Source organism: Magnolia sinica, chromosome 5 (assembly GCF_029962835.1).
Source record: "Magnolia sinica isolate HGM2019 chromosome 5, MsV1, whole genome shotgun sequence".
Lineage (NCBI taxonomy): Eukaryota > Viridiplantae > Streptophyta > Magnoliopsida > Magnoliales > Magnoliaceae > Magnolia > Magnolia sinica.
This window is the reverse complement of record NC_080577.1, coordinates 45360017-45386314: the sequence shown is the minus strand read 5'-3', so window position 1 is coordinate 45386314 and position 26298 is coordinate 45360017. Positions and strand designations below refer to the sequence as shown.

At 40.7% G+C, this 26298-nt stretch overlaps 1 protein-coding gene across 4 annotated transcripts in view; it reads right to left on the bottom strand.

The window, feature by feature from the left end:
- Positions 1-24751, bottom strand: part of LOC131246008 (syntaxin-52-like) — a 33060-nt gene extending 8309 nt beyond the window's left edge. The window contains exons 1-7 of one of the 4 annotated variants that reach the window (XM_058245863.1): positions 24508-24751; positions 24434-24465; positions 23559-23778; positions 21104-21205; positions 19946-20094; positions 19745-19845; positions 19602-19646 (exon numbers count right to left, since the gene is read on the bottom strand). In XM_058245863.1, the coding sequence (XP_058101846.1) occupies positions 19602-19646; positions 19745-19845; positions 19946-20094; positions 21104-21205; positions 23559-23776 (615 nt within the window). In that variant the 5' untranslated portion in view covers positions 23777-23778; positions 24434-24465; positions 24508-24751. The other 3 variants (XM_058245862.1, XM_058245861.1, XM_058245864.1) reach the window with 3 other exon arrangements.
- Between the last annotated feature and the right edge of the window lie 1547 nt (positions 24752-26298).

Below are 26298 nucleotides of genomic sequence, written 5' to 3'. Positions count from 1 at the left end.
GTGGGCCCCACCATGACGTATGTCAAACATCAACACCGTGCATTTGATGGGTCCCCTTTAAATTATGGGATATCCCAAAATCAGCCGTATACGGAACTCAGGTGGGTCATACCATCTAAAATCATGTGAAGACATGTCTAAAATATATAAAAGCACTTGGTGGGGCCCACCTGAAATTTGGATGCGTCTGAAACTTGGTCTGACCCCTCATCCAAGTGGGACACACATAATGGATGGGCTGGATTTGTGAACCACATCTCAGTGGGCCCAAAAAATGATTATGAATGTTTTAATGGAGGGTAACCCCTCTCAACTTTTGTATGTGGTGTGGCCCACAAAAGTCACAGATTGACTTTATTTTTAAGCCCTAGGCCCACTATGGAACAGTGCATCTGACTGATGGGGTAGATGTTCGACATACATCATGGTGGGGCCCACATAGCTTGACCTCATGGGGAGTTCCCATGAGCTCGACCATATAGAACCTTTTCCCTATATATATATATAAACCCAGCCCAAATGCCTATTTTTTCCACTTTTTTTTTTTTTTTTTTTGCAAATCTCTTCATTTCTCATGTTAGTTAAAGTGATCCTAAGCTATTTCCAACCTAGCTTGTGCACTCTTTGTTAATTAAAACTCTTTATTAAAGCAATTTGGAAGAATTAAAGCTCCATGGGCCATTTTGCAGAAAATTCAAAGGAGGTAAGCATTCTTTTTATTAAATTTCTTACTAGAAATAGTTTATTTGAATACTACAACACCAAATCAACCACTTCTTGCTAGATTTGGGGTCGATTTGGGTTTTTTTTACAATTTTCTTAGTTTCTTTATAAAATTGATGTTTTTTACATTAAGAAATGGCAAATTTGAATTTATTTATTCTATATCTGAGTGTGAATGATTCCAATGGACGTAGGATGCTTAAATGTACAAAACCATGGAAAAAAAACCTCAAAAAATGTTTTTTCATGTCTAATATTCAATGCGTATTATTCCAATAGTTGTAAGACGATTACACATACAAAATCATGCCTTGGATTAGTAATGTTAACCACATTTATATTTTTAATTTTTTTAAATTTCTGATCAATTTCGAATGAATAGTGACTATGAGGTAAAAAACCCCCCAAGAAAAGGTTTTTATTTTTCTTTGTATGATAATGAATAGTAACTATGAGGTAAAAAACCCCCCAAGAAAAGGTTTTTATTTTTCTTTGTATAATATTTAATGTGGATGATTTCAACTGATGTAAAACGATTACATGTATAAAACCATGCTTTGGGTTATAGTAATGTTAACCACATTTTATATTTTTAATTTTTTTAATTTCTAATGATTTTCGAATGAATTGTGACTATGAGGGTTAAAAAAATTTAAAAAAATAAACAAAAACAAAAATAAAAAGAAGAAGAAGAAGAAGAAAAGGTTATGATTTTTCTGTCTAATGTTTAATGTGGATGATTTCAACAGATGTAAAACGATTGCATGTATAAAACCATGCCTTAGATTAATAATGTTAAACACATTTTCTATTTTTATATTTTAAATTCTAATAATTTTCAGATTAATAAAACTGAGAAAAAAAAAAAAACCTTTTCTCTAATATCTAATGTCGATGATTCCAACATATGTAGGATGATTACATGTACAAAATCATCCCTTAGATTAGTAATGTTAACCACATTTTATATTTTTCTTTTTTAAATGAATAGTAAGTGTGAATACACATGTGAATAAATTGTTGCTTTTCTTAACCCCGTCTTGATAATATTTGTATCTATAATAATTATATTTATGTGTTTGTATTTTGAGCAAGTGAGGAGCTTGATTCATTTTTGTTTGGACTTTAGTTTACACTTTCGAGTTTCTACTTTAGTTTAGACTTTACACTTTAATTAAGAAGCTTTAGAGTTAACAACTTAGACTTTATTACTTTAGAGTTTAGACTTTAATTTACGCTTTACATGTTAGTTTGTTCTAGACTTGTAGTGATTGGCGAGAATATGGTCAGCCAACTAGGAAGTGAGGATTTTGGATGACATCATTGTGAGAAAGTTGGTGGTAGGCACTTAATGAAGTGCAACTATTGTGGTGCAGAATGACAACTGATAGAATCACACAACTCAAACAACATTTGACACATCAAAATAGCTAACTCAAGGGGTGCAACAGCATATCAAGAAAGATAATGCACATGATGCAACAAAATTTTAGAAGAGTTGAAGGAGAAAAAAGATGTCATACAAAAGAAGCAGGATGCTCTTGATGCGTCCAGATAGGAGGTATTTAGTCCTGATTACATGGGTGTTGGTAAGCAGGAGAGTTAATTCCGGTCAGGATTCAGATAAGGAGGTCACCAAAATTAGGAGAGAGAGCGCATGCACTACCCATGAAAATGAAGAGCATCACTGCATGGTTCGGGGGAGGGTAGTTAGAGTGGGATTGGGAATGCGACTGGGGGTGGGGTTGAGGGTATGTTTGGTGGATTACAGAGTACCTTTAGCCAAATCGTCTTCTTCACGTGCTCCCTCCATGGCTGATGTGGTTGATGTGGAACACAAGAGACCCTTATGTGATTTGGCTCTATTTAGAAAGGATATGGCAAAATAGAAGAAGATCACACAAATGTGACTAAAACTGTTACTAAGAAGCTTGGTTGGGTAGCAGCCAAGCTATTCATACATGGCAACATAGCTCCAAGTGTTACCAACTCCCCCTACTAGCAAGTGGTGATTGATGCAGTGGCAAATGCAAGTGAAGGAGTGAAGACACCCACAGCTAAAGAGAGGAATAACCATAAGCAAAGTATCAAGATGTGAAGGCATATGTGATCACCTTTAGACCCATACGGTAGACCAAATAATGCACAATTATATGTGATGATTGGACTGGCCCAACCAAACATAGCATGATCAACTTCATGGAATATTGTCACTTGGGAACAATGTTTCACAAATCAATTGATGCATTGAAAGCAACAAAAAATGTTGAAGTATATCTTCACCCTAATGGATAAAATGGTGGATAAATTTGGAAAGGAGAATGTGGTGCACATTGTGACCAATGACAAAGCAAAATACAAGTCAGCAAGATGAATGTCGATGGCAAAGAGAACATTTATTCTAGTCATAATGTCTTGCACATTGATCTCATATTAGAAGATATTCGAAAGAAGAAAGTGTCGCAATATTGGTCAAAAAAGGAAGACAACAATATTCATCTACAAATATAACCAACTAGTCGCCATAATGAGGAGGTTCATGTACGAGATAGAGCTACTTAAGCCTATGGCGACTAAATTAGCAACAAACTTTAAAGCCGTTGAGAATTTGTACCAGCAACGGGAAGCGTTGTGCGAGATGTTTGTTTCTCGAGAATTGTTGAACACAAAACATGGAAAGATATTGGAGACACTGGTTGAGATTGTGACGACCATCAGGAAGAATAAATATTGGAAGAAGGTCGCAAACATCCTCAAAGTGATAGAGCCCTAATTAGAGACGAACATCTTATAAAATCCAATGAGTTACCAATCATGGGCTTCCTCTACAATGTCATAGATAAAGCAAAGATGACTATTTGTCCTAAATAGTGATTGTAAACATTACGCAGATTACTGGAAGATGATTGACAAGTGTTGGATGAAACAGCATCACCATGATCTTCGTGAGACAAGTAGACTCTTTGTTATTCTGCACTTGTTGTTGTTAGTTATTAATCAAGTATTTTTATTGTGTGATTATTAAAGTCTTTGTTTTCATTACTGTAATGTAAAAAACTATCTAAATCCGAGATATCGATAGGCTTCTTCATTTGTTGAGGATGATAAAGCTCGTATCAGCCAAAGGAATGTGATAAAGAGATTAGAGCCCGACCTAAATATGTAGATAAGAGCATTGAACAAAGTGATCACAATTCTTAAATTTCAAGTCTTTAATTTTGTTATTTCAGTGCTTAAAACACTAAATGTTATGACATATTGTATTGTCCATGCTGAAAGTATTTGAACTTCGCCATGGAAGCTTCGAAGATGTGCTTGCACAAAGGACAATCTCTAAGACAGCTCTGAGTAAGAAACTCATGTCTTTTTAGTTATTAGTTATTACTATTATCACAGAAATTCTCTTATTAGTGATGTTTTATTAATATAAGTTCTTTTTAATTTTCTGTGTGGCTGATTGCTGGATGCATTTTGGAGAAAGTGCAAAGGCTCTTAAAACAATTGCTATTAAAGTTTTGAGCCAGACAGCTTCATCCACTACCTATGAGAGGCACTGGAGTCGTTTTGCGCTCATCCACTCAAAGAATAAGAATAAATTGCAAGACGGGGCATTCGAATGACTCATTTGCATGCACTACAACATGAAGCTATGACTAGGGAATACAAGGCATGTGGCAAATTTGGTCACCGAAGGCAACTTCTATCCAATAAGCTTGGAACATTTATGATGAGGAGCCACTTCTACCTTGATTGGAACAAAGGAAGAAACGGGTAAAAGAGGACAATGAAGAAGTCAAGGGGCACAACCCAGTGATATGCCCGGAGTGGCAAGAGAGTCGTGTAACTGTCTTGGACCTAAAGAGGGCAGATTTTACCCAAGCTATCCAGCTGAAAAGTAAAAGCAGCAGCAGTAAGACCAACACGGATGATCGTGGCGGTGATGATGGTGTTACACATGTTTCTAATGTCACTCAGCACAGAGTACAACAGGATACAGATCGCGAGGCCAATAAGGATCGACGGTGTAGAGGGAGGCCAAACTTATGAGCGTATGAAATCACGATACCACCAACCAAGTGGGAGTATAATGGGGAGGCTGGTGCTGGTGGCATTGGAGTAGATGAAGGACCAGGAGGTCCAGGACATTAGACAGCTTACAGACAATATGGATATAACCATGGACAATATAAACAAGAATTTATTGATCTCAATCAGCAGTATCACACATTCGGGCGGGGGCTGACCAAAAATTGGCCCCCCACCTATCATTTTCCACCTTGTACAATGCCCAAACCGAAGAGAAAAAAGGAAAAGAAAAATCTAAAGGCCATCTAAATGAGAAACCTGGGCCACAATGAGGACTATATGAGATAACACAATCCCAGCAAAAAGCAGCCCGCCCGTTCTGGGGTACTAGAAGTAGAGCCGATAAGAAGTCGATGCAGCCAACAAAAACCTATAACAAATTTCCACTGCAGCAGCCAAAAAAGACCAAACAACCTGCAGGAATGTGCCAAGAGGGCCACAACAACTCCCTGAACAGCCAAAACCAGCAGTATTCGCGCTCTTCAGGAGATCCCCTTGGGCAAAGGAAAGCCCAACTCAATTTTACCAAACTATAAGATTATCAAAAGGGACACTAGACAGAGGACAACCACCTCACCACCATGATCGACCCAAACATTCCACTGCCTCCATAGACCAAAACCAACATGCCGGCACTTGCCCAATTCCTGACCTTCCAGACAGCCCAAATCCCATCATCAACAGACTATATATCCTTTTGCCAAAATTGCAAAATTCAATTCTAGCCACCATCAAAAGCTTGCATCCCACTGCTTCTACACAGCATGCTAGAATGCCACTGGCCCCCCAATCTGCCCACTGCTGCAGACCATCCCATCTAAAAATAGCAACCAGCACACTGACAGTCCTGGTACCACCCACTTAGAACGAGAGCTCCCAGGCTAACTCTCCAGATCACAAAGCAGAGCACAACCAGCAGGCTGCAGACCTTTTTAAAAAAAAAAAGGTTCCAGACCGCACCTATCATATACATCAGCTCCTACACATGGTTTATCAACAAAACAGAAAACGAGATCCAATAAGCAGGCCGCATCATCCGATGTAGCAGCTGAAGGGCAGCAGCGCAACACTAATCCAGAAAAAAACAGGGCATATCTCAGCTCCTGCACAGTTTGCGCTGATCCCAGAACATGTGGGAGATTAACCTTGTGCTTGGCTAGAACCGACAGGAAGGATAAGCTCGAAGAAGTGTGATGTAGGACAATTAACCACTTGCTCTAAAAGCTCGAACTGTTAGAGTATGGCGAATTAATCCCTTTATCTCATAGCCCAGGCCCCATATCTCATGGGTTAGGACCTCGGCCGAACCCCCTTCGTGGGCCCCAAATCACATGGGTCCCCCACCCCAAGTGTGTCCCCGCATCTCACGGGCTACCCCACTCGAGCCCGGTGTGAAATGCGCATTAATCACCCCTGGTAAGGAGTCTCGAACACGAGACCTCCCCCGTGGGCCTCAAATCACATGGGTCACCCACCCCGAGTGTGCCCCTGCATCCCACAGGCGACCCCACTCGAGCCCAGTGTGAAAATGCCCTTGCATTAAAGTGGAGCTCACCAACAAAACAGGGGCGAGAGCAGCATTTCGCTGGGGAAGTCCAGCAGCAGAGTTTGCTGCATCAAGCACAGGAGGAGATGTTTATGTGATTCCTAATGTGTGATCACCTGATCGACCCTAATCCGGCATTGTTTAGCACTAGTGTTCCTCTGATCATACTCGAGAGATCAGCTCGGCATGTGTAGAGTTTGTTGGGCTGCCCTTCGCTGGCCATTCTCGCCAACGCATCTGCTACCGAAGTGCCTTCATGGAAAGTGTGCTAGAATATGAGGTTGAGGTGGCGACTCTTTTGGTGGATGGCTCCCATCCTATACCAGATATTCCAAGGGCTGGGAGCTCTTGAGTCTCTTGCCACATCCGCTATGAGTTTGGAGTCAATCTCGACAACGATGTTAGTAAGGCCTAGATTAGAACAAATGTCTAGACTATCCAGCATGACCTGCTGATGGGGACATCACGCGCACAAGCACACGCACGCCGCCCCTTACACACATGCGACAGAAGGACCACCCCATCGTCGATCTGGATCGATGACGACGTCCAGGGAGGGCCTCCTAGTTAGGAAACGAAGTTTTGATTCAAAAGAGTAGGCCCGACAGTAAAAAAAGCCCACCATAGGATCTCATAATCGTGGCCCACTAGTCGGATTGATTTCATATTTTAGGTTTTGTTTATTGTTATTATTTAGAACATCATGAACGCTTTAGATTTCTTTGTTTGGTTTTTATTTTGGTTTACTTCATCGCCAAATAATAGGTTGCACACATGGCGCGACTTTTGGGTATAGACTTTTCTTATGAATAGGCACCCCTTGTAGCTTTTTGAGGGATGGAAGATAAATAAAAATTCTGCGTTTTCCTACTCTCTGAGTTGTGAAGCCTAATTGGGTGCGAAGCCCTCCCTTCATCGAAGGGTTAACTACCATGGTGCAAAGCCACATCTATCCTAATCTGCACCCATCTTATACCATCCACCCTTCTCATCTCCCATAATCATTTGCACTACAAATCTGTCCCTTATTGCATCAAATTCCCTCTCTTCAACAGATTTTCAGAATCTGGCCCTGTAGGAGGGCTAAAACTTTGGCGGAACAACATACACAAACTGTGCATCGGATCGAGCTGCAATTTGGGAGTTCTGGAGTCTATCCCTGGCCGACCAAGGCCAAGGTGGCCTTTTTCTAAATAGTGGGCCCCACACACGTGCGGCCGAGATCACACGCACGTGCGTCTGGGCCATTGTTGTTGTCCATGTGTGCGGTACTTTTCTGGTTCGTCTCTCTCCTCTCTTTCACTCCGCTTTCACCCAAAATCCCTAAATTACTCAAAAACCCAATTTCATGCCCTTTCTTCAACCTTAAGGTTCCCTGAATTGAAATTTGTGAACCCCTTGGATCAGGGAATTATTTATGTGCATGTGTGAATGAATTTAACCTCCTTTGATTCTTGTTTGGTCTATAATTTTGATTGATCCGGCCCTAGCATGTGTAGGCCTGGATTCGCATAAGATTCCCCTTGATTGAGTGTTTGCACTTTTATGTGGGATGTGAAAATTTGTGTAATTGTTTTTGAACTAACGTGATCTTAAGCTTGAAAATCTTGCACATCATACTTGAATTTCATGTCCTACACCACCTGCGCTTCCACGATAGTGTTTGTTGCTCTCCCATAATATTTGTGGAAAGCAAAGATGACCCCCCTTGCATGATCCATACATACTCCCCCACCCCCACTTTCACCTAGGTTCCCTCTTGATGAACCATCAATGTTCAATTTCAGCCAATCTCTACGCAGTTTTGTCCATTTCACGATGATAGGTTTGCCCTTGTGTGGCATGGAATTGCTTTCCATCCCAAGCACCTGGAGAGTGACGCTTTCTGATAGGGAGTTCTTGTCCCTTTCTAGCATGGAGAAGCAGACTTCCAAGGTGATCTGCTTCTCTGACATCTTGTGACCTTCAAATCTGGCTGCACTTCGTCTCAGCCATAGCTCCCAGACAATATAGGGAGCCTGCTGAGCCACTTTCATATTGGACTAGCCCTAGTTGATATGTTACGTATGAGTTCATAAAATCATCAAACAGGCTGAGATAGCATTCTCATCAAAGACTGGACAGTTAAACTGTCATAAGCATGGTCAAAACCAAAAAAGAAAACATATTTGGAATCCTCCAAAATTTTGAGATTTTCCTATATATTTCCGAAACTTTTTAACCAAAAAATAATAATAATAAATAACCTTATGCCCCTCATAACAGTATCAACAGGGACTGTTACACCCACTGATAGTGATACCATTACGGCACACCTCGATCTCAAATTGGACGATGAGATTAGCATCCCACGCATCTATCCATCAATTCCACCACCCATCTCATGAATCTAGAATCATAAAGAGAGTGCAAAAGAAACTCAATGCACTCTTGGTTTCTTTTTATCATCATCACAATCATCTTAGCCTTATCCCAACTACTTGGGTCGGCTAGATCAATCTTGTTTCGCCATTCCATTGGTTTCTCTTTATGTGAGTAATACTTCTAATGGGTGACAAATAAAGATATCTTCCTGCGAAAGGTTGATAGAAGCTTTCATCCCAAGATGTAAGGTAATGGAAGGCCATAGGACTACTGCATTTATCAAATTTCATTCTCAAGAGGCTGATTTCACTATTAAACACTAGAGCGATAAGCTTCTATCCAAATGGGAAGCTAGATCAAGGAAATGGAGATGGGGAGGCTAAGGAAAAAAAATCAAGGCAAGATGGTGTCAATACTAAAAGGGAGATGGATGATGTACAGCCCAAGGAGTTCTATTGAGAAGCAAAAATGTGGCCTCTGATTGGTGTGGGGAGAAAGCTGGAGAAGTGTTTGGGGAAATTTGGGAAGACCATTGATATGATGATCCCAAAATCCCGGTGCCACTAAGGGGCTTGCTTTTGTTAGACTCATTACCTTGCTGAGGCAAGGTGATTGACATTCTGAATGGCAACAAAGTATGATTAGAGACATATTAAGGAGTATGATCAGGGACAACAAAGGTGTTATCTGCTAGTATTTTTCAAGACTGGGCACTTGGGAGACTCGGATAGGGTAGAGGCTTGGACACTTATTGAGAGTCATAGGATCTTCGCTTCCTCTTTCTCAAGAAGCAATGTGTTGAAAGGACTCCAAGAAAGTAATTGGTTGGGCTTCCAACAAGTTGTGCACTTGTGCTTCAATCATATTTATGATTTAGCACCTAATAGCTATTTCTTTTAACCACATGAGAAGAAGTGAATGAAATTGCAAATTCCCATCGGAAACTCTTTGCCTTCCAATTATATTTACATTTTTCCCGTTTCTCCTTTTGAATAAAATTAATGTTTATCCATAAAAATAAGTAATTCACGAATTTACTTATTGAAGTAGCTGGAAAAGAAAGCAATAGTAGGTGCATAAGGACTAAACAACTATGACTAGCTGTAGGCTACAACTCCTTTTTTTTAAGAATCATTTTCCATTGGAAATATATAGAATTGCAAGCACAAACATGGAGAATATTCTGAAAGCAAATAAGGTGGTTGTGGCATACATCCTATGGTTCAAAAAGTTGAAAACTCAACTCAACTCAATGTCCATTGGGTCACATCAACTCAAAGACTCAACCAAGACTTCACTTTCGATTTCTTGGGTCTTTTTTTAAAGAGATAATGATAATTTTATTAGAAAACTCGTAAACACGATAAAGAATACAAGCCTGACAGAAAAGAGGCCACTCAAACAGAGGGGTCGCCCGGACCCACCTTAACATGAACCACCCAATCGGAAACAAAATGGTCATACATCCTATAGTTCAAAAAGTTGAAAACTCAACTCAACTCAACTCAATGTCCATCTGGTCACGTCAACTCAAAGACTCATCCAAGACTTCACCTTTGATATCTTGGGTCTTTTTTTTTTAAGTGATAATTTTATTAGAAAACTCACAAACACGAGAAAGAACACAAGCCTAATAGAAAAGAGGCCACTCAAACAGAGGGGGCGCTCAAACCAACCTTAACATGAACCACCCAATCAGATACAAAATGGTCAATCCTTTGCATGACCTCATAAACCCCTACACTAACATTCTGAAAACAACGATCACTGCTCGCTCCCCAAATCGTCCAAAGGATAGCCATGATGAGAAGCCTCCATATAGCTTTTCGATTCTTAACAACTCCTCCATGCCACGTCCAAAGAAGCTCATCCATAGACTTAGGCATGACCCGACCAACATTATTCCAAGATAGAAAATAATCCCAAACCTTAGATGCGAAAGGACAATGAATGAAGAGGTGATCAATCGATTCTTCATTGGCCAAGCACATTAGGCAAATATTCGGAAGGACCATCACTCTTCTTTGAAGATTGTCAACTATAAGAATGCGTTGCCGACCCACCAACCAGACGAAAGTCGCTACTCAAGGGGGAGCATAGAACCAGTGATGGAACGGGTGATGCAGGCACAACACCAGAGACAGACTGGAAAGGAAACAACAGACTGATCTTACAGAGAATTTAGCGGAGTTATTCCCTGTCTAGACTATCTTGTCATCTTCTAGTAAATCTGGCTTTACCGAGTCTAAGAGATCCAATAAGCCCAACAACTCGTCCAATTCCTCATCCTCAATATCTCTACAGCAGCAAGGGAGCCAAACTGTGTTGTCCCCTTCCCAAGAATAGTGCTCTTTCAGCTAAATAAATCTGTTAGGAGCAACCATAGCCATTGTTTTAAATATCGACCGATATATCCCATGATATCTTGTATACCACATGTGCGATGCAAAACACACAAGTAGCACCAATATATCCCAATGTTCAATCCGGTGAGCATTTTCAATTTTCGATCCATTTTTTTGTTGAAATTATGTTACATCAGTGTCAAATGGTTATAAATCTATTTGGTTATTTACGTTTTGCAAGAAAAATCATGGAGTTTGAACTTTGATTTCGTATCCATTGGTTCTTCACGTTCTCTATGTTTTTTTTTCAAAATTTTCCTTCTAACAACTGTCAATTGTGACTAATTTCGAAGTATTTAGGAGTATTTGATGAAATAATCATCACATACACTCAAATTTTGAAATTTGAGTGTACGTGGTTCGAGTTGGGAAATTTTGAGAAAAATTCAAAATTTCTCCAATTTCTCCCAAAATGCTTGCAATGTTACACTCCAAACATGAAATCAAGCATGTATGAGGGCCAATCTACCGATTTGTTAAGTCCTTGTCAATTTTCAAAAAATAAAAATTATTTTTTAATTAAAATTTATTTAAATATATATATATATATTTTTTTAGAAATTTCCCTTCAACCAACTATCAATTGAGACTAATTTTGAAGTATTTAGAAGTGTTCGATGAAATGATTATCACATACACTCTAAATGTTATGCATTCAATTTTAATATAGTTGCATTAGTTCAGTCAGACAGCACATAGCTTAGGACCCTATACAAAGAAAACCTATTATGTGCACTTCTTTTTTGAGATGTTATGATTTAAAAGTCTGTATTAAGGTCTTTTTTAACAATCCTTAATGTTTCATTGAAAAAATCAACCATTTTCCCAATGTTTCCTCATGTTTCCCAATAAGTGTGATAAATTACCCGATACGAACGATATATCCCATGCGATAACCAAAACGTATGTGTATCCTACAAATGCAATACGTAACGCGATACCAATATTTGGAACACTGACCATAGCTATCCTCGGAAAGACATCCTGTAACGCCTTTTAACTACACACATCCACCCAGAAACGAATACGAGATCCTCTTCCTATATTAAATGCAACGCCTTTGCTCACTTAATGTTGTGTAGACGCAATACCTTTCCAAACACCTGAGGTTCTATAAAGTGAGGAGGTTTTAACGAACCAACCACACTCCTGTAAGCCATACTTTGCAGCTATCAACCTTCTCCAAAATCTGTCCTCCTCCACGAAGAATCTTCATATCCATTTCCGAAGAAGGGTCTTATTTACCATAAGGTCCGTAACTAAGGGTATAATACTTACTCCCCTTTCTGCAATAGGTTTACAGACCTCTTCCCACTTTGAGAGATGAAACTTGTACCATTCGCTTGCCCCATTCCATAAGAAGTCCCTCCTAAGCTTCTCAAGCCTTTCCAAGATAGATCTCGGACATTTAAAAAGAGACAAAAAGTACAGTACACCTGCATATTGGAAAAGGTTGTCTTGATCAAGGATAGATGACTACCCAAGGAAAGGTATCTACACTGCCAGGAGGCAAGCTTCCACTAAATTCTTTCAATAACGATGTTCCACATATGGGTAGTCGGCTTGCCAATACAGAGAGGTAATCCAAGATACTTTGTAGGGAAGGAAGCAGAGCAGCATCCAAAGATACTGGCGAACCGATAAAGATTCTCCTCGTTGACATGCACACCCAACATTTCGGATTTCGTGGCATTAATCTTCATACCTAAGACCGCCTCAAAGCAAACTACAACCTCGCGTAGGTTCCGAATTGGGTCCTCCTTAATGCAGGGGCATTTTCACATTGGGCTCGAGTGGGATTGCCTATAAGATGCAAGGGCATTTTCACATTGGGCTCGAGTGGGATTGCCTATAAGATGCAGGGGCACACTCAGGGTGGGTGGCCCGTGTGAGGCGGGTGGCTCGTGTGAGGCGGTACCCATGTGATTCGGGGCCCACGAGGGGGGTTCGGCCGAGGTCCTAACACATGCGATGTGGAGCCTGGGCTATGAGATAAAGGGTTTAATTCGCCATGCTCTATCAATTCGAGCTTTTAGAGCAAGTGCCTAGTTATCCTGTGCCAAAATGGTATCAAAGCGGGAGGTCTTGTGTTTGAGACTCCTCACTGGGGGTGATTAATGCAAGGGCATTTTCACACCGGACTCGAGTGGGGTTGCCTGTGGGATGCAGAGGTGCACTCAGGGTGGGCGGCCCGTGTGAGGCGGGTGGATCATGTGAGGTGGATGGCTCATGTGAGGCACTACCCATGTGATTTGGGGCCCACGAGATGTGGAGCCTAGGTTATGAGATAAAGGGATTAATTCGCCATGCTCTATCAGTTCGAGCTTTTAGAGCAAGTGGCTAGTTGTCCTGCATCACTCCACCTCACAAAAAAGGATATTATCATCCACATATTGCAAATGATTAATGGTCTCCGAAAACCTAGGATCCGAAAACCATGAACGAGGCCGCACACCTCGCCTTTTTGAAGCATCATGCTAAGGGCCTCAACAACCAGCACAAATAAATACGAAGATAGAGGGTCTCCCTGGCTAAGACCCCAGGAAGCTCTAAAGAATCCTTTGAGGGACCAGTTAACCAAGATGGAAAAAGAAGTTGTACAAATGCACAATCTAATCCAGCCTCTCCATTTGGAACCGCAACCTAGCCTGTCAAGCATGTAATCCAGAAATCCTCAATTCGTGTGATCATAAGCTTTTTCGATGTGTAACTTGCAAATGATGCCACTTTTCTTCTCTCTGTGTCTGGAATCGACGGATTTGTGAGCCACCAGCGCAATATCCATGATCTATCTACCCATAACAAAAGCCCCTCGGCTTTCCGAGATCACCTTTTGATTGAGTTCCCTGAATCTAAGGGCTACAAACCCCCCAAAAAAAAAAAAAAAAAAAAACTAATCAGCCTAGGAATGAGAGCAATATAGGAATATAGGAAGCTCCCAACTCGACCAAGAGACACCCTCCTCCTTAGGAATGAGAGCAATATAGGAAGCTCCCAACTCGACCGAGAGACAACCTCCTCCTTAGGAATGAGAGCAATATAAGAATATAGGAAGCTCCCAACTTGACCGAGAGACACCCACTTTCTAATAATTCAATCACGAAGTCCGAGACATCCTTCCCCACAATGTGCCAAAACCTTTGGAAAAAAGCAATTGGAAAGTCATCTGGTCATGGGGCTTTGTCCCCGCACATTATATCAACTACTTGTTTCACCTCCTCTTGAAATGGGCCTTTCTATAGATGAGGCTTCAAGAGGGGAGAATTGCTAGAATTGCAAATTGTCTAACCTTGGTCTATCCCATTGGTTGGCGGCAAGCAAATTTTTGTAGAACGAGACGATTGCTTCACAAATTGTCTTTATTTGTAGTGCTAGAGCCATCCACTTCCAAAGTAGATATTTTGTTATTGTGAACCATGGCACTAGCCATGCAATGAAAGTATTGGGTATTCTTGTCTCATTCCTTCAACCAAATTGTGTGTGATCTTTAACACCATTTAATTTCTTATTCTCTTGCCCCTTCTCAATCTCTCCTCTTCCAGTAGGTCCCTTTCCTCTTCAATCAAGCCCAGATCGTGAATCTCTTCAGCCAACTTGTTAAATTCTTCCTCCCTCTTAGCCAGCACCTCTGTCTTCCACAGCTTCATATTCTCTTTCAGCATCTTTAGCTTTCTAGCGAGTCTAAACCCAGCATAACCTTCAACTAAAAAGCCAGACCACCGATTGGATACAAGATCTTGCAAACCGTCGATCTTTAACCATGCTAATTCGAATCTGAGGGGTTTTGAACCCCAGTTATCTTCCACAACTTGTAGCAAAATAGGCTTGTGATCAGAGACAATTGTCAAAAGCCCTCGTTGACAGAACAAAGGAAATCTCTGGATCCAATTTGTGGAAACCAGGAATCTATCCCAACCGTGACATCAGTGGGTTCGCTTGGCAATTAAACCATGAATCGGGCCCCCTCCAAAGGCAAGTCCACTATTTCATGTTTCCCTACCTACTCCGAGAATCTTATCATACTTTTGGAAACTTTTCCCACTCTAGACTTTTCATCAGAGAACCGGACGACGTTGAAATCACCCCCAATGCATCAAGGAGCCTCCCATTTGTTCCTAACCTTGTCCAGTTCATCCCAGAATCGCTCTCTCGCACTGTGCAACACGGACCATAAACTGCCGTGAAGACCCATTTGAATCCAGAGGATATGTTGCACGGCATGACATAAATAGAGAAGATTCCGGAGAAGATGTCCCAGCTCTTCCATCTGTCGGTATTCCACCCAATGCAAACACCCCCTGCAGACCCTGAGGGCATTCAGTGCAACCTAGTCCTTGTCCTTTAAATCCCAAATCGAATCCAACATGCTTTGGTCGATGTTGTAAAGCTTTGTTTCTTGAATTGAAATGATATCGGCCTTTTCCGCGCCGTAGATTTTCCTTTCCTAAGCCCTTTTGGACTTGCTTCCCAGCCCCCTGCCATTCCAAGACGGTATTCATTGATCAACGATTATACCCAACCTAACCCTCTTGCCTCTAAGAAGTCTAGAAGCGGAATCGTAGTTGATGGAGCATTCAAGATGAAGTTCTTGCGAGCCCTTGGGAATCTTGGACTTTAGCACTTGAGCTTCCCGTAAGTACTAAGCAGCCCTAGACTTGGCGAACTGGAAAAAAGCGTGGCCATCGTCATCACTGACACCATATGCCATACCCACAAGACCACCTACCCTTTCCATGATGTCTTTGACCCACCAATGTTACTCTGTCGATATGTTATTTGTGATTCCATTTGCATCCCAATCTGTCTGGACTACAGATGTCTGAAGATCCCCAACCTCGACTTGCATCTTCTCAGCGCAGAAAGGATTGACATCAAGAGCCTCCTCAAAAAGATCCCCTTCTCCAACTACCTCATATAGGGTGGTCTCCTCAGATCCCAAGCCAGCCTTCTCTTTTGAAAAAACGAGGTCGCTTTTGCATTCCGTTAACACCCGACATTCTTCCGCTCTTTCTTCCCTCTGTTCGTCTTCCTTCCCATTGTTCTGGGATTGATCTAATGATGTAGCAAATGAAGTCATCGAGGCATCGATTTCCTATGGACCACCATGCAAGAGATTTTGGAGAGGGGGGTCCCTAAGCAAAGCTGCATATGCCAATTTTATAACGAGAGTTTTCAGGGGCTTTCACGTAAGGCAAAGTTTGGCACATGTGTGACACTTAAATTATGTATCACGCATGTGACCGAGTTGAGCGAGTGTGCGGAGTGAAGTGCCACACGTGGTAGCGACCCTAACTTGACCACCGCACAAGGCACAACATCTAGCCATTGAAACTCCGGACACGTGTCGCATGCAAATATGAAATCAGCATCCAAAACCGAACGAGGGAGGTTGGGGTCTCCTTGAGAAGGAAAGAGTTGGCACGTGTCTAGGTTTTGATCTGACCCAAGACAGGTGTCAATCAACTCAAGGTACTCTGCAGGTTCGAAGCCCGAGCCTACAGCGATGTTTCGGTTCGACGAAGGCACATTTGAAAGCAGGATGTTGAGAAGAACGTTGCCCATAGAATTCAAGCTAGGTGGAAGAAATGGAGATGGGCCTCTAGAGTTTTATGTGATTGTCATGTACTAATCAAATTGAAGGGGAAATTTTGTACGATAGAGCCATACTTTATGGGACAAAATGTTGGGCTGTTAGGGAAAAACATGTTCATAGGATGTGTAGCTGAAATGGGGATGTTGAGATGGATGAGTGAAAAGATGAGGACAGATGGTGCTAGAAATGAATGCATTTTAGGGAACTTAGGAGTAGCATCTAAGATGAGGGAAAGTAGACTTAGATGGTTGGATCATTTGCAACAGAGAGCAAGAACTGAGACAGGAGCGAGTTGATGCAAGTTGAAGGCTATAAGGGCAAAGGGAAAGGTCCAAAAGGATGTGGGTGCTGGAAGTAAGAAAAAACTTTGATGACCTATGGTATAACTGAAGTAATGGCCCTTAATAGTGTGTAATGGAGGAAAAGGATTCATGTAGACCCCAATTAGTTGGGATAAGGCTTAGATGATGATGATGATATCCATGAATACTAAAATATCTAAAGAAGTTTGAACCGGCGAACAAGCAACCAGCACATGGTGGTAATAATGATTGGTTCTAAAATAGAAGTTGTGGGTTCAAGTCTCAATAATGTTTGTACCTTCTATCAACAACATAGTTGACCCAACAATCAACCCAAGCTTTCATTAAATTTAGTGACATCACTGACATGGTTCAAGTCTCCACAAGTCAAATTTGATAGAGTCAGTGAGTTGACTTGACATGTTGAATCTTAGGAAGAACGATTTAATCGCACTTTGAATCCCTTTAATAAAATATCACTCACCCAATGTTCGAAATATCGGTATCGCGTTACATGTCTCAACCTTGAGATACAGATACATATTGGTTATCGCATGAGATATATCGGTTGTATCCAAGGTGTTCCATATCTGTTACGATACGCCCGTAAAGGCCGATACATATAAGTGGCCATGACCGTTACGCAATACAAGGGTGAGAAGGGGTAGTTAGTTTTTTGAGACCGTATCGGCCATTATAGTGGCCATACAGGCCGTTACAGAGCATAACGACCGTGGTCGAAAAACGATCACTTTTTTCCATTTAAATTCATTTTTCTCCTCTTTTTCACTTTTCTCATTCCAAAAACTCTCCTATATCATCTTACAACAAATTTTGACCACTCTTACTATAGCTTTTAAGATTAAAATTGTGGATTGAAATGATTTGAGCGAATATAATTTACGAGGGCATTTCTTTCAAAAAATTGAAAAAACAGTATTTATGCCTTTTTCTGATTTCTAATTCTAATGCTTGATTGTGATGTGTAAACATTAGAAACATAATCATATTAAACAAGTCACTAGACAACTCGATACAACACTCTCACCAAAGAGTGGACCGTTAAACTACCATAAACATGTTCAAAATATTTTTTTTAAAAAAAAAATGAATACATATTTGAAATATTTACATTATTCTTGATTTTCTAGATATTTTTTCAGAAATTTTCGGACAAAAGAAAATTTTCAACCGTTGCGGAAGTCGTAACGGTCGTTATGCCCCTGTATCGGCCGTTATGGCCAATACCCATATTGGTAATGGTGGTCACCATTGCGGCCACCGTTACCGATACGGAATACCTTGGTTGTATCGCATAATGTATCATTGCTGTTGGAAATATGGGGAAACATTGAAAATTGGTCAATTTTTTCAACAAAATTTCAGTGATTATTAAAAAAGGCATCAATACACACTTACAAATCAAAACATTTAAAAAATTAAATAAATAAATAAATAATAAAAAAAAGTGCACATAATAGGTTTCTTCGTATGGGGTCCTAATCTTTGTGTTGTCTAACTAAATTGATACAAGTGTATTCAAAGTTTATTCATATAATTTATAAAAGTAAGAAAACGTGTGGAAACACAAGCAATACATTCAAAATCAAAAGAAGAATCACTAGATTAGGTTACATAGATGTTTGATTTTGATTTTTTTTTTTTTTTAATTTTCTACAACTTGTTCCTTCTCCAAATCTCGAAATCGAAGTTCTTAATCCATGATTTTTCATGCCATGCAAAACATGAAAAATCATGAATTTGTAACAATTTGACACTGATTTAACATGATTTACAAGAAAAAAAAAAAGGATCGAAAAAAAAAAAAAATTGCTCACCGAATCGAACATGTGAGATATATCCCACTGCTTGTGTGTTTCGTATCTCACAGGTGGGATACAAGATATATCATGGGATATATCGGCTGATATCATCGATATTTAAAACACTGCGCTCACCTTTCAAAAAAAAATCCCACTTTGAATCCCTTTTTGGATGAATCCTACATTCTTCAATTTGAATCCTACAATTCATCATTTGATTCCTGATTCCCATTTCAAATTATACCTGTTCACTTCTTTCTAAATTTTAATGGCTTCCATTTTATGCTTTTAAATTGGTGGGGGCTATAAGAATCTTTAGAATAGGTCAATTGTTTTATTTTATTCTTTATAGGAAACTAAATGATGGGTCTTCTTCAACCTTAAATTTAGAGGGTTTCTTTTTATCATTTCCTGCCTCGTAATTTCCAATTCATCAGCAAAATTATTGAAACCACTGGGAATTTCAGAATGGGAAGCTAAATTTTCTTTTCTTTTCCTTTTTTATCCCCTCGATGCATTTTAAGTGCCAAATTCATCTTTTCAGAAATAAGAGTTTACTGCCCAGGAAAATTCAGAGTGCTCCTATGTGTCACACAAACAAGCTGCACTCATGAGCAATGAGCCTCTGTATATGAAATGCTGTACTCCTCTCGGATCATGTGCCCTATCGGGTGCATGTTTGGCCAAGCACATGCCCCTAACATGTAATCCTATGTCCAACATGGATCTCACACTAGCCCATCCAGTACAAGAGCAAACCTGTAAGCGTGAGTCCGTTGAATCCACGTGTTGGTCCAGGTTATCCTGCAACAACACTGAAACTGTGAGTACATTACGAACCATGAGATGATAGAAATGTAGCATTCAAAGAAAATGAACTCATTTCATGTTCACAAACATACAAGAAGACTTGTGTGTAGATCTAATTCCTCATTAACTGCCAATGCAATATGCTTTGTACTCAATACCGTCTCCTCCAGCTTCCCAAGGCCCTCATCTTGCTCTATAGTTGACAAGGATCAATGCAACAAATCAAGTAAGCTCAAGCGTAGAATTTTATTTCTTTTAGTCGAAAATGCAACAAAAGCTTATAAATGAATTACCTTTCATAATCTGCCGCTGTAGACCAACAAGACCATAGTTATCCAATCCAGTGGTCCTGTTTATCTCACTAACCTGTTTTTGATTTGGTCCAAGCAGATCTTCCCTAGATTTCACAACAATGATTATCCAATGTTTAATTCCCCAAATCCTAAAGCAATACACGAAATGAAAATCCACATGAATGGCAGAGAAATCCCTCTTGAATGGACATCAGCTCAAAAAACAGCTAGATAAAACCCAGCCAACAACAGTATTTCCTGGCACACGTGCATCCATGAGGGGCAGTACATGTAGTACCCTGAATATAGGTTCAAAAAAGCATGCCAACATGTTTCATCATATACGATTGTCTTTACATCTTTCAAATTGAGGAATTATATGATCCCTCTTTGAGCAAATAACACTGATAATATTATTGAAAAAGGACTCGGTGGTAATTAATATGATCTTGGACCCACGGGTGCATAGCATCCTTCGGCCATCAGTCCGTACAGGTGGGCCCATGGCTATGCTGACCCAAACCACTAATCTAATGAGCCCAACAGTGGACAGACAATGACCGAAATTTTCCTCGATCAAAGATCCTAGCCATCCACTCTTTGACCATTTTCTGTTGGATTGTTATTGCAGTGCATTTTTTTCTTCGTAATCATTTATTTGCAGGCACTGACAAAGGAAAGGATTGCCCAATCAGGGAAATTTCCACGCATGGCCCATCCACTCCATGGTTCATCAGATCAACTGTCTGAATCACCAAGTTATTGGCCCCAAAGACACTGGTTGGGGATCATTTAATTCATCCTGGTGTCGAGGATCATTTAATTCATCCTTTCAAATTTCAATAGACCCAAAGACACTGGTTGGTGCATTCTCTACAAACTAATTCACGGGGATGTGGTGGTCCACAGAATTCCATCTTGCTAAGGAGATGAAGCAACCCAATCCCCCACTTGTAAAGAAAAGCATGATAACTGGCTTCCAAGAATTGGCTTCAACTTGCATTAGTTGGACAGCCACACAGCAAAGGCATTTTGCCTTGAGTTAGGCAACACTCAACAGAGCTAATTTCCACCCAGCATTCATGTGAGGGTTCAACTGGTTGAAAGTAGCATGGTAGACAAAGAAATAGCCCAAAAAGATTTCCACATGAACTTCACCTGTTACCAAAGTTCGACATGTTTAACGTAGAAGCCATCTGGTTGGCTCTAGATCTCAGAGTTACAAGCATGTCTTGGCGCCGATGCAGCTCTTTCTCTGTTCTGCATATATGAAAAGCCAGTTTAGATGATTGTTCTGAAGGACCTTTTTCTATAAATCAAACTTCATTAATACATACATCAAAGAGCATCAAAAAACAGTTAACAAACATCTTCCCATACGAACTCTTCTAGAAAGAATAAATATTGTAGGTGATACAACACACACCTACATAAATGAGTAGTTGAGCTGCAGTTGGACGCTCAGTTGAATCAACTAGCAAGAATTTAGATCAGAGAGGTGAAAATGATCAAAGCGAGTGCTAGCCCCACCCCAATCATAATGAGCGACCTGATAAAAAGGGGTTATTTTCAGTGAAATCTCTTTATATTTGTATCGGCAGCAAATCAGTTTTTCCTGATGAGGTGACAACAGCAAAAGTGTGGAAATACAAAGTGCCTCCTAAGATTGCAGCGTTTGGTTGGCTGGTGGGGAAGAGGAGAGTTCTTACAGTTGACAATCTTAGGAAAAGGGGAATGATTATCTCCAATATTTGTCTATGTTGTATGGCAAATGAAGAATCGATTGATCACCTATTTATCCACTGTCCATTTTTTTATCGGGTTTGGTCAGTTGTGCTTTCTTCTTTCAAAGTCTCTTAGACGTTCCCGTTTTCTACGGAGCGCCTTCTTGCGGCCGGGCATGGTGTCTCTCTAGGTAGAGATATTGCAACGGTTTGGAGAATTTCTCTTTTAGCTGTTTGGTGGGCAGTTTGGGAAGAGAGAAACAGTAGGTGTTTCAGAGATGTTTCTAATTCAGTGGACTGCATAGTTAGAAGGGTGCATCTATTTATAACCAAATGGGCTTGTAATGTGGTTAATTTGGATGTTTGTAATTTTTCTTCCTTTTTGTAGGGTGTTTGGCCTGCTATCTCAGCAGGTTTTCCCCTCTCTGTTTTCTCCTTCCTTTTAATGAAATCTTCAGTTAATTCTCAAAAAAAAAAAAAAAATCATAATGAGGGACTCACGCCCAAATTGAAATCACAATCTTTTTGGGTCCAACTTGAAACATGTGCAATTGACATTAGGAGTTTGGACCTAATTGTGATTTATGACTAGAAATGGTGCCAGCGCCACTTTGGTCATTTCTTCTAAATCAAATCGGATTATTATTTCAGCTCTTTTTTGTTGAAAGATTATTAGATCAGCTCAATTACGCATCCAAGTGTGCCTTGAAGTGCATGAATCCAGGGAAAACCTGCATCAAAAATCATAATAACAATGAAGCTTCATCATATTCCATTTTTCATCATGATCCCATAATCACTAAGGAGACACAGCACACACCTACATAAATGAGTAGTTGAGCTGCAGTTGGACACTCAGTTGAATTGACTAGCAATAATTCAGATCAGAGAGGTGGAAATGACCAAAGCGAGTGCCAGCCCCACCCCAACCATAATGAGGGACTCATGCCCAAATTGAAATCACGACCTTTTTGGGCCCAACTTGAAACGTGTGCAATTGACATTAGGAGTTTGGACCTCATTGTGATTTATGACTAGAAATGGTGTCGCCACCACTTGGGTCATTTCTTCTAAATCAAACCAGATTATTATTTCAGCTCTTTTTTTCTGAAAGATTATTAGATCAGCTCAACTACACATCCAAGCATGCCTTGAAGTGCATGAATCCAGGGAAAACCTGCATCAAATATCATAATAACAATGAAGTGTCTGCATATCCCATTTTTCATCATGATCCCACATTCATTAAGCAAAATAAGTAAGATTGTCGTGCAAACATCAATCACAATAAAGTATCGTTTTCATGCTAATGTAAACATAGAAGCGAGCTAAAACTCAATAAAGGTGGGTGTTATGGTGGTAATTCAGGCAAATGTGGGGGCATTGAAGGAAATTTGGCGAAAGGCAAAATTGGGCAGTCAGTAGCAGTGGGAAGGATCTGATGGTGGGACAATGAAGGCTCCAGATAGGGATGGCCGCATGTCAAGGGATGTTCTTGAGAGCAACCCAAAAGAGCATTACAATGGCCTGCACTTGGATGCATCATGCAAGGTACAATCTGTACAAGCTGCTAGCGGTTTTGGTGCTTCTTTTTTTTCCCTTATGGTTTTTTTTTTTTTTTTTTGGTGGGGGTTTTTTTGGTGGGGGGGGGGGGGGCGGTGGTTGTTTTGGAATTGGGTCTAGTTTGATGGTCCATCCAGGATCTTGGGCCCATCTCTTTTATAGGTTGTTTTGGGTTATTTAGAAGGGATATGCTGTTCGGAATGATGATCAAGTAAAAAACCAAAAATTAAAAAATAAATAAATAATAAAAAATAAAAAACTCAGTAAGCACTTGCAGCCCTAAATGGCATTTTGATAAATGGTAGAGCATGGGCATGGCCACTTACATAGGCTGCTTGCTAGGAAGCTTAGAAAGAAGGGATTCCAAGCTATCAAGTCTCGTCCCAAGAATTGTTATCTTCCTCCGAATTGCAGATAAATGACGTTGTGTCTCCGGGCCTGAGGGGGGCAACGAACCCCTCTCCGAAATCCTGGCATTGATATCGTCTGCAAGCTTGGAGGCTTCATTGAATTCCCTCAACCATGAATCAGAAGACAAAGCCATCTCTGCAAAAATAAATATAGCCTCATTCGGAGCGATTCAACCACAATTTTCACCTTCTGAAAGAATTGCAAAGTATTCATGTAACATTGCATGATCCTTGGAGCTACGATGAGTGGTGTCCTTGGAGTTGAGCTTGGACAGGCCAGTCCATGGTTTGCTGATCCAGGCCACAGGTTCGAATGATCCCATGATGGATGAACCATCTAAAAATCTACCACAGCAGAAGGTCATAAGCCATCCATATTTCTTCATCGTACATTGTACCTTCTTCTTGGCAGACCACAGGATCGATGGTGGGGCCTATCAGATCAACAGTCTGGACCACCAAAATATGGACAGGCCCGCCTCGAACCAAGGATCACATAATTCCTCATTATTCATACAATCGCAATTAAAAACAAATAAGATCAAATTTTTAAAATATATATTACGAAATCCTTCTTCCCAGAAAATGCTCCAAAACACTGCCAAGACTTTCCTGAATCGCAAGAAATTGCAATTCTCATTAATCGAGTTTCTGGTTGCTTTACCTCTTCGAATTACAAGCATGAGTTTCACGATCGGTCGAAACCGACACGTTATAGAGCTCCCATCCCCAAAAAGAAAAAGAAGAAATAAATTTAAAGAGAGAGAGAGAGAGAGAGAGAGAGAATTTACCGATTCTTCCGCAATCGCGGAATCAAAATCTCAGAATCCGTTTGTATCAGATCCTGATTCTGATAAATTCGAGAGTATTTCTATCAATCTAGGGTTTCGTTTTGATAGATGGGGAGTAGAGGAAGGGGGGAAGAACATACCTTGGAAGCACGTACGGACCGAGGAGGAGCGGAGTCGACGGCCGAGGACGAGTCGTGTTCTCAGCGGCTAATGCCGATTGTGTTCGGATCCTGTGTCGCTTTCCTCGCGTTGTCAGCGGCTAATGCCGATTGTGTTCGGATCCTGTGTCGCTTGCCTCGTGACGGAGTCGGATTAGATACTGACAGGTTAAGTAGGGAAGCGGATTGCGTCCTACCCCCGCCCGGACGGCAATACGTCCGGGAAGAGCTCTGTGGGGCCCACCGTGATATAAAAGTCTTATCTACACCGTCCATACCTATTAACAGAAAATTTTATGGTATTTTATACGAACGAAGCAGTTACAGATCCCCAGTGGACCACACCAAAGGAAGCAGTGTTGATAATGACACCCACCATTGAAACCTCTCTAAGGGCCACTGTGATGTTTTTTAACCATCTAACCTATTCATGAGGTCTTGTAAACCTGTATGAAGTGAAAACGCGAATATCAGCTTGATCTGAAACTTCTGCAGCTCCCAAAAAGCTTTTAATGGTGACCCTTCAATCCTCACTTTGTGACCCAATTAAGCCTTGGTTCTGCCTCATTTTGGGGATCATGTAGCATAATGATGTTTAATTATGATGGACGGCGTGGATAAGATTTTTATATCACGCTGGCTCCACAGAGCTTACCGGGGTAAGGCCCAATTGGCAATCCGCGTCAGTTAAGGAGTCTCGCTACTCAAGTTACGTCACCAACTTATGTGGGCCCACGATGATGTATGTTCTGTATTCACATTGTCCATCCATTGGAGATATCATATTAAGGCATAATTCAAAGAATGCTTCAGATTCAAAGGTCAAGTAGACTGCACCGGAGAAATCAGCCGGAGAATGACGCCCAAGATTAAAAAATTCTAAGGGCCACAAAAGTTTTCCATCCAACTGATTTTGTGTTTTCCCTTCTTTCATGTTCGTTTTAACATATAAACGGATTTGATCTCAAATAAAAATCATGTGGACCTATTGGTGGGGCATCATTCTCTCCACTTCTATGGTGGGGTTCACTCGCCTTTGATCTACCTAATTCTTTGCATCATGCCTTAAAATGATCTCTCAAAATGAATGGATGATACGGGTACAAAATATACATCACGGGGGGGCCATATAACTTGGTGACGTCCCTTTAATAGGGAGTCTCGCTACTCAACTTGTCGGTAGCTAATCGCATCCCTTGCGACGGCCTCGAACTTCGTTATCCCATCTTAAAGATGCCTGTTACGGCGGGAAAAGAAGAACTTCTGATGCTTCGGCAGATTGTGATGGATGAAAGGCATGCGATAAACCAAAAATTACGATTATCTGGCTATCGGATTGGTGGACATTTATTGGACGTTAAACATGAAAATATCCAATAGTCTTATTTCCATAAACAATTGTCCGTAAATCAAAGGCTGGGATTGTGCTATCAATCTCAATTTGTGATTGTGATTTTAAGGCAATAGGTTCCACAGTTTAGCCGGTTTAAAAGGAGTCAGTGCATGCAACATGTAAAGTTTCTGACTGCCTGTGTATCACAGGTCATAGACTGCCTGAGTATGGCAGACTCCCCCGAGAAGGAATTGGTAGCCTACAGCCTACAGCACGTTGAGTGGGACTCGAATATCTAGAACACCGATGCTTAAGACACCCTAGTCTAGGGGGCCCGCCATGTTATATATCTAAAATCCGGTCCATCCATAGGT